The sequence below is a fragment of the Trachemys scripta genome, chromosome 2, assembly GCF_013100865.1.
Source record: "Trachemys scripta elegans isolate TJP31775 chromosome 2, CAS_Tse_1.0, whole genome shotgun sequence".
Classification (NCBI taxonomy): Eukaryota; Metazoa; Chordata; order Testudines; family Emydidae; genus Trachemys; species Trachemys scripta.
The window spans coordinates 140647948-140656790 of NC_048299.1; the positions used below are offsets into that span (position 1 = coordinate 140647948).

Below are 8843 nucleotides of genomic sequence, written 5' to 3' on the forward strand. Positions count from 1 at the left end.
CAGTACCCAGTGGTCTTACTTTGTAGTGTCTTTAATTTAAAAATATATATATACAATATCCTTAAAACTTCTCCCACCCTAGTCAAATTCCTCCATACTCAAAGAGCTGCCTGTGTGCTTTGAGCCATGAAAGTCAATGCAGGAGCAGCTCTGCACACAGTCTAGGGTGCTCAGACCTAAAGGAACCTCCATCCCCCCCCACCCCCCCCCCCCCCCCCCCCCACACACACACATTGTATTCTCCATCCCCTTCTACCTATGGATGTAGGGCCCTCTCAGCACTATTGCAGGGAGAGCTGGTATATACACTTGGATGCTGCTGTGATCTGGATGCCTGTTCACTCTGAGATAGTCTTTGCACCACTCTGGTAGCTGACTTGATTTAAATTTACAATCAGGAACTTTCTGCCCTGCTCTGGAAGGCTGCAGTGCTAGGGCACACCTGCATTTCCAGTGGATCCATCATTTAGCACCAAACGGAAGAAGTATGGAGCTTGTGACTTTAAACTTCAGTCAGGTTTGAGCCTTATTGGGACAGTTTGGATTCTTTTATTCCCTGAACAGACCTAGGACAACCTTCATGCACAAGCCTTTAAAAACGGTACTCCGTTTGTGGGAGGGGGTTGGGCACTATCAAGCATCCCTGCTGATATAAATGCAGTAGGGCTGCAGAGTGTTTCCTGAAGGAGGAGCTGGGATCCTAGCTCAAAAGAAATCTAGCTATTCAATATATACCGAATGAGAGTTCACATTGCCTTGTGGGGGTGTGGAGGCAGAGGGCACAGACCAGCACTGCCTGCTCCAAGCCCTAGCATCCAGGTTCAGCCACAATCCCCAGGAAATCAGAGCTTTCTTTTCCCATCCCATGTAAGAGCAGTGGAATCGGGCAGGGTCACTAGCTCCTGGCTTGTAAGGGGTGAGAATCTGACTCCAGGAACCCCACCACTGTAGTAGACACACACAAAGCAACAACTGCTACATGCGTCAACCTAGCAAAGGAGAAATCGGTGGGGACTGGACAGAGAAACTAGCATACCACAGACTTCTAGTGCACCAGCAGTGGCCTCTTACCCTTCCCTGGCTGCTAAAGGCCTTTCTGCCTCAGAGGCAGTTGAGGGGATACCTGGGCATGAACTGTCTCCACTGAATCAATCAATCCCTGGAGGAAAATGCAAACAATTGCTGGATTCCAAAGGGCCCTCTTAGGCACTGGTGGCTAAGGCTAGACTGACAGGGATAGTTGGTATGCAGTGTTTCTTTTCAGAACACTCCTGTTTCACAGGATTTTGATGCCTCAGAAAAATGCTTTGTTCTGGGTTTGGCGGCTGCCGTCCAGTCAGCAATCAGCCCGTGGTCCGGCTCAGTCATTGTCGTCCTCCTCAGCCTCGTCAGTGTCCTGAAAAATGCCTCTGAGGTTCTGGAATGAGAGACGGTTGCACTGCCTGAGAGCTGTGTCCACGTCACTGCTGCTCTAAAACCCATTCTCACCGAGTAGAGTCGGATCCTGCCCTTGGACACAAGACCTGCCCAACTGCTAGTTCTGGTTTTCCAAACTCTAGAGCCACCACTTCCCTGCTGTGCCCTGTGTAGGCAAGGGCCTCCAAACCTCTCCGCTGCGCTTTTCAAGGTGACACAGCAAGCCTGATGCACAGGCTGCTCTGCAGCAGTGAGGGAATGCTGGGCTGGAGGCTGTGCGCATTCCTGCTGCAGCCAGGCTGCTGCTGGAGACAGCCCACAGTGGAGCCCTGCACAGGACTATATTTTTAATGCCACTCCTCACTTCATTTAAGTATTAAAACTCTAGCCCACAGCCACACGGGGTCTAGGGCAACCTGCTATATTTGCCACTCAAATCTGGGGGGAGAGCTTCAAGTTTTCTGAGTTACTGAACATTTAAAGGACAGCAAATCTGAGCTGGGTTGCAACATCTCCCCAAGCCATGAGCATGGGTCTGGGTAAGCTGACCCAGCAGCATCTGGCTAACCTGCTTTGATTTGTGTGTATGATGCACCAAGTCAAAAAGGAGATCAGGGAGGCAGTACAAGGCCTGGGTCACTAAGCCCTGCAGTGCTCAGCTCAAAGCTTTGCTGGAGAACTACAGTGACGGACACTAAAGAGCCAAAGAGAATTGTAGCTTCCTGTCTAATCCAAAGGCAGCCAGTGGCCTGACTTGAGAACTAGAGGCAATTGGCTGATTTCCTCCTGCTCCACTGCCCCACCGCTCTCACATTACTGGCTGTGAAGCAGTATTTCTGCAAAGGTGGAGGCACAAGCATTTCCCAGAGGGTGTGGGCAGGGAGCATTTCTTCAGGTGCATCACAGCCTTTGCAGCACCTGGCTCCCATCACATGACCTGGCCTGAACCCCCAAATCATCTTGGCTTGTGAGGGCAGGTTGGAGTGACACTCCAACCCCTTCTAATTAGGAACCGTCTGCCTTCAGTGCACCATCCCCTGGCTTTTAATTAGGAGGGATATTTGCATGAAAACAGGATATTTCCTGCTCTGGCTGCTTTTCCACACCAGGAGCGGGACTAAGGCAGTTTGAGGCCCCTGTCATGCAGATGGCTCAAAGGAGCCCAGCACCCAGGACATCCCCAGCAGTCTGAGTGGGGTGGCTGCAAGCTGGCTGGCGCCATGGCTTTAAGGAAGCCCAGCTGCAGATGTAGCTAGGGCATGGCCCTGTCTTTGGTGGCTCTGCCAGCCTGCCCCTGGGGTCAGTCAGTGTGCTGGGAGGTTGGTGCTGCCTGTTAGGAGACAGACACAGCATGTTCTCAGGGAGAGCACTTGGGCTCAGCCCTTGTTGCTTTACCTGAATGGAAGGGGCGAGGGCTGAAAGCTGGGAGTGTGTAAGGGTCTAACTTGGCTCAATGACTTGTTTGCTCACTGACAGCTGCCTTGGCCTCGCTGTGCTGCAATACCTGTTGCCAGAGAACAGGCCCAGCGGGGCTACCTGGGCAGAACGGTTGCAGGCATCATTACCGGCCAAGTGCTGTGCAAAAGCCCAACTCGGTGAGGTCCAAGAGCCAAGATCCAAATGCATCTGATCAGCTCAGAGAGCAGTTCCCGCTCTGGGGCTGTATTGAGTTCACTGCTGGCCCAGCCCATTTAGCGCCTGAGGCTGCTGCGCGCTGAGTCTGGTACACAGTCTGTGCCTTTCGGGAGCTGCTGCATTAGTTTTGCTAGACGTGTTTACTCTTCACACCATGGCTGAGGTATGCTCGGCCCTGCCCCACAAGGGCTACCACAACCCTCAAAGGTCAGAGGGAAGGGTGGAGAGAGCTGGTCTAGCCAGCACTGGTCAGGAAATCCACCAGGGCTAGCTGCAGCGCTAGTGTAGACTGGCATAGGCTTTACCCACTCTGGGCAGGGGAAGAAGGCCCATGCCCACTCCAATTGCTGCTACCATCCATGGAGCTGCAATGGTGGGAGGCCTTTGGAAAAAGCTAGAGCAGCCCCAGCTTCAGGGTGCTGATGACATGGCAGGGGCTGCTTGTTGGCTAGGACATGGTCAAGGAGTAGCCCGTGGGCTGGATGCAGGGTGGCTGGGCAGACAAGGTGGGCAGTGAGGGGCAGCAGGAGCCCACAAAGAGGCTGATGCCCCCTAGTGGTGAGGAGAGGGAGGGGGAAGCTGGGAGAGATCAGCCCAGAGGGTGAGAGGAGAGAGAAGCCAGGTGCAATGAATGTAGAAGGTGGAAAGGTCGGAGGTGAAAGAGCACAAGGTCAACAGTGCAGCCACCCCCAGGCAGGGAGAAGAGAAGCCCCGGAGGCGCTCGGCAGTGTTACCGACACCCACCCACCTGGTGGCCGTGGAAGCTGAGCTGGTGCAGCCGATGCCCCGTTAACAAGCCCGACTCCCTGAGCTCCAGGTGCACGTGCTCTACAGTCGATTCATGCGGCATCTGTGGACGCAGGGAGGGCATTTGCACACAGATTTTGGGCCCTGAACTTTGTTTCCCAGGAGTGAGCCTGAGCTTCTCCAGCTCTACACTGCCCTGGGTTGGGGCCCCACCTCATGAGCTGTACCAGGGTAGATCTACGGAAGCAGCGACAGGATGGACCCAGTGGTCTCTCCCCCCATGCCTAGAGGCACCTCCCAGCCTTTATACATCTCTTTCCATAGAGGGCTTCAAAAGCATCTCCCACATATTAATGAAGCCTCACAAGAGGGGTCAATAGCAGCATGCCCGCTGAAGAAACTGAGGCCCAGAGAGTCCCTGGCAGGGCTGGGAATAGAGCCCAGCTCTCCTGGCACCCAGCTCAGTGCCTGAACCACAAGGCCTTTCTTGCCCTCAGCAGTGCCAGCTGCATCCTGGCCTAGGGCAAACCTGATCCCATTGGATGGCCTTGTTGAGTTGCCCTCTGGACAATGGCCAAGCTCCCAGGACAGGCCAGCCAGACTGACCCAGGGCAGAGTCCTGGCCATCATCTCCCTCTCTAACCTAGGCTCCCTGTGGACCCAGCCCATCTCCTTGCCCTGGATTTGCCCTGGCCAAGTGCGTACCAGCACGGGCGGTGCACGGAACAGGTAGCTGAAGGGGTAGTAGAGGAAGTTGATGAAGGAGGCGGCGTAGAGGTCTGCATAGCGCATCAGCTGGTTGGCAAAGAGCGTCTGGCGGGAACCACAGCGGAAGAGGCTGCCCATCTTCCCGTAGCACATGTCCATCTCGTGGGTGACTTTCTGCAGGAGACAGCAAGTGAGTCAGCATGGCCTGAGGCCCAGTCCTGCCCTGGCTCCCCAGGGAGGAGATGGGGGCCTGTCAGTGTAGGACCCTTTTTTAAATGGAGAGTCAGATATAGGACAGACACTGCAACAGAGACATCAAAACAGGCACAGGTGCACGCTACAGGGGACTGGCCAACGCTCAGGGCTATGTACCACAAGGCCCAACAAAGTCTAGGGAATCCCTGCCAGGGACCCCCAGACCCTACTGTGTCAGGCGCTGCCTGCTTCCTCCAGTGCTAGCCCCTCCTGGCCAGGAAGCTCAAACATCACCACAGCAGAGAGTCGCTCTTCTGCCTGGCAGAGGTAGCTCAGATTTTGCTGCCCCTTTGGCACCAGCCTGGCACCTACGATGTTCATTCCTTTTGCCCCTCCATGCAGAGATCAGCTCCGGCAGCAGAGGATTTGGGTGTCTGCTTCTGCAGAGCAGAGACACAGCACCAGCAAACAGCAGGAGAAGGCACACAAGCCTTTCTGATGTGGGAAAGGGATCAGAAGTGAACCCCATGGGCCCCGGCCGTGGGCCAGGAAGTCAGGCCCTGGGGGGCTGAGCTGGGCTGCTGCTCACTGCCCTGGTGGGGGAGCAGGATGATCCAGGAGCACCAGCTGACAGTGTTCCCCTCACATCTGCCTCCCCACCCCATTGCCAGAGGCATGGAGGGAACAGGAAGCAAGTTTCTGCTCTCTCACTCCCTCAGCTCTTAAAACAAGTGGCAGGGCCCCAAAGCCCCTCCCTGAGCCAAGAGCGCTGGGTACCTGGATCTGGCGCTTGATGGAGCTGATGTCCGGGCGCTCGCTGCTGCCGCTGTCCAAGGGCCTGAGGAGAGCACAGCACGGCACCAGGGTGAGTGTTGCTGGAGGGGGCAGTCTCAGCCCCTCCATCCTCCCAGCCGCTCCCTGCACAGTGCTCTGGACTGAACAAGAGCCAGAAGGGGCCATTGCTACATGCCCACAAGGCGGTCCAGCTAACATCCAGACCCGGGCTGATTCTGCCAAGTGCGTGTCAGATGCCCCAGAGCCCCCCCTCATGCCAGGAGGGCATCCCACCCCACTCCCACCCCCTGCCCCCCGCCTGGGTTTAACTGACATGAGGGACAGGACTGAGGCCCTGCCCCTTTGTGCTCCCTGACTCCGGGATGGGTCATGACGCAGCCCTCGCTCAGTGCTAACAAGGGGTTGTTGGTTTCCGAGGCTTTGCGAGGGAAAGCATCAGGCCCCCGACAGATTGGCACAGTGTGACAGCAATGAGCAGGCGTCAGAGGGCCGGCCTGGCACAGCGAGCGCCTCTCCCAAACCTGGGGCCTAACCTTCAGGGACACTCCAGCAACAGTTGGAGGCCTTAGGAGGGGGAGAAAGGGTCCCCAGGGAATAGCCCCATTGCAGGGGCCTGCCTGGCTGGCAGGGAGCAGCTGTACACAGTGCATGGCATTATGGGTATTCTCTGCATCCCAGCATGTATGTTAGAGCAGCCCCAGAGCGTCTCTTGCTTACAGTGCATGGCCCCAGAACTCAGGGAGCTCCAAAGGAGGTTAAAGCCGCCTCACACCCCCTCCCTGTCGTGCCTCAGGTGCCAGGGCTCAGGCCCTCCGACATGGGGATGTTCCCTGGAGGGGCCTCATGTGCAATTCCAAACATCCAGAACGCTGAGTGTTCCCGACCCCTTTCTGCCATCCCCCAGCTAGAGAATGTGCCTAGGGAGGCTTTTGCTCAGCCACACCCATTTAAGTGTACCCCGCCCCTCACAGAGCGCACGGTCTAACTTGCAGCTGCATCTCTATGTAAGGGGAGCAGTGTGGAACGGGCGAGGTCACTGCTGGGAAGGTGCCCGCTGGGCTGCCTACCCAGGGCATTGCAGAGTCTTGGGAGCCTTGGGAGGCTAGCTGGCTCGGTGACCATCGCTCCTCACATGAGGGGGTGGGGGGTGCTTGTGGGGTTTCCCATTCACAGCTCAAAAACCAGATTTCCCAACACCTTCCCCAGCCACATGACCTGTGGGGGCAGAGCCAAAGGCAGATTCTCCTACTTCCACCAGGTTGAGGCCTTGTCTATACTACAAAATTAAGTCGACCTACAGCCACCGCAGTAATTACCGCAGTTTTTCATGTCCACACTGTCCTCCTTCTACCAAGAGTGCACGTCCTCACCAGGAGCGCTTGCACTGACAAATGGGGCAGTGTGGGGGGCGGACAGCCTGAGCTGTCAGCCCTGTGCCAGGCTCACCGCTGGAGCCCCCCCGCCCCGAGCTGTCAGCCCCACCCGAGGGCAGGGGGCTCCAGCGGCGAGCCTGGCATGGGGCTTACAGCCAACAGGCGAGGTCAATAATGCAGTGTCTACATTGACAGTGTGTTGCCCTAACTACAGCGACCTAAGTGCTACGCTTCTCACGGAAGTGGCGTTATTAGCTTGGTGTAGTGGGTGACTTACATCGGCGGGAGCAACATTGTAGTGTAGACGTAAGCTGCCTTATGCTGACCTAACTCTGTAGTGGAGACCAGGCCTAAGTCAGGTCAGCCTTGGCTGAAAGCAGTGGGGCTGCCCCTGGAATAGAGGAACCAGCTCGAGCGGAATGAGTGAGCGTGTACTAATGGGGTGGGGTCTAACCCACCATTTCGCAACCTTCCCTGCAGTATTCGCATCCAGGCCAGTCTAGAATTCACACTCTCCCCCTCCAGCTGGATTCACTAGCAACAAAACCTCACGTACACAATGGGCCCAGCAAATTCAGCTGCGGAGAGGATGACTCTCCGGCACCAGCAATGCAGAGAACAGCGCAGGCGCACAGAGAGGCCTCAACCTGCTGCCGCTGAGTCACTCTGAGCTCACTCCAGGGGGAAGTTGGCCCACAGAGCGTCTGGCACCTTCCCCCACTGCTGGCTGGCATGCGAGGCGGCTGCTCGCCTTTGCTGTTTCATGGGGAGATGGGATGCGGCTGCTTCTCTTTCGTTCCAAAGCTGGCAGCGTGACAGGCTTGTTGCTCTCGGACTCACTGGCTAGAGAGCAACAGCTGATCAGTGTCTGCACAGAGCCTGGCCCAGTGGGGCCCTGGTCCATGCCTGGGGTTCCCAGGCACTAGCACCACACAAACAATAGATGATTGACAAGGGGGCAGGAGGGGCCACTTTGACGTGACCCAGCCAGGGCACTCCAGGGGAGCGCGAGCCCATTGCCTAAGGAGGTCCAAGCACTTTGCGGACACAGTGACATAGGCCAACAGAGGATCACTATCCCTGTTGCACAGGTGGGGAAACTGAGGCACACAGTGAGGAAGGGGCTACACAGTGAATCAGTGGCAGATCTAAGAATAGAACCCAGGAGTCCTGCTCTAACCCACTAGACCCCACTCCCCTCCCAGAGCTGGGAATAGAACCCAGGAGTCCTGGCTCCCAATCCTGGTCTTGATCAGTATTTCTCATTCCCCGTGCAAGGTGCTGCATGGACACAGAACATAGGGCCTGGCCCCAGGGAGTTTACAACCTACCAGTGCTTAGGGTGACCAGATGTCCCGTTTTTAAAGGGACAGTCCTGTTTTTTGGGACTTTTTCTTATATGAGCGCCTATTAACCCCCCACTCCATGTCCCGTTTTTTCACAGTTGCTATCTGCTCACCCTACCAGTGCTCCCTCTCCAAGTCTGCTTTCCCTACACTGCCCTGAACACGCAGGGGTCTGGTCAGCTGCCGGCATAGGCTCCGCACCAGGGAGCCCTTCCCCTTGGTTATTCAGTCAGACAGCCACAGGTTTGCCCTGTTCCAGCTGCAGAGAGAGAAGCTGACATGTTCCCTGCAGCTCTGGGCTCTGTGGCGGGGAGGAACCAAACTGTGGGTCTGACTCTGGGGTCTGAGCCCCCAGCCAAGCACCAAGTGACCTTCCCCACCTCTCTGCACTCAGGCTCCGCCACGCAGCTAGAGCTCAGCTTCTCTCCTTCCACTTACTGGTAGAGCTCCGCCAGCAGCACGTCCAGGCTCCGCAGCTCCTCGAAGATCTCTGCAAGCAGAAGTGGGCGAGGGGAGAGGCACGCGGGGGGGGTTATCTGGGAGTGACATTCTCTGTCAGTCCTGGCTCCCGACAGCCCCGGCCCTCCTGGGGGTCAGACGCGGATCCTTTCCCCAGCTGCATGAAGCT

At 56.6% G+C, this 8843-nt stretch overlaps 1 protein-coding gene across 8 annotated transcripts in view; it reads right to left on the reverse strand.

The window, feature by feature from the left end:
• Positions 1 to 15: 15 nt before the first annotated feature.
• LOC117872815 (cytosolic purine 5'-nucleotidase-like) overlaps positions 16 to 8843 on the reverse strand; it is a 49481-nt gene continuing 40653 nt past the window's right edge. For 6 of the 8 annotated variants that reach the window (XM_034761605.1, XM_034761604.1, XM_034761609.1 and 3 more), the window contains 5 exons: positions 8654 to 8705; positions 5479 to 5539; positions 4504 to 4680; positions 3800 to 3901; positions 16 to 1417 (listed from right to left, as the gene is read on the reverse strand). In XM_034761605.1, coding sequence (XP_034617496.1) covers positions 1361 to 1417; positions 3800 to 3901; positions 4504 to 4680; positions 5479 to 5539; positions 8654 to 8705 — 449 coding nt within the window. In that variant the 3' untranslated portion in view covers positions 16 to 1360. Of the gene's footprint in view, positions 1418 to 3799; positions 3902 to 4503; positions 4681 to 5478; positions 5637 to 8653; positions 8706 to 8843 lie in introns of those variants that run through there. The other 2 variants (XR_004644613.1, XR_004644614.1) reach the window with 2 other exon arrangements.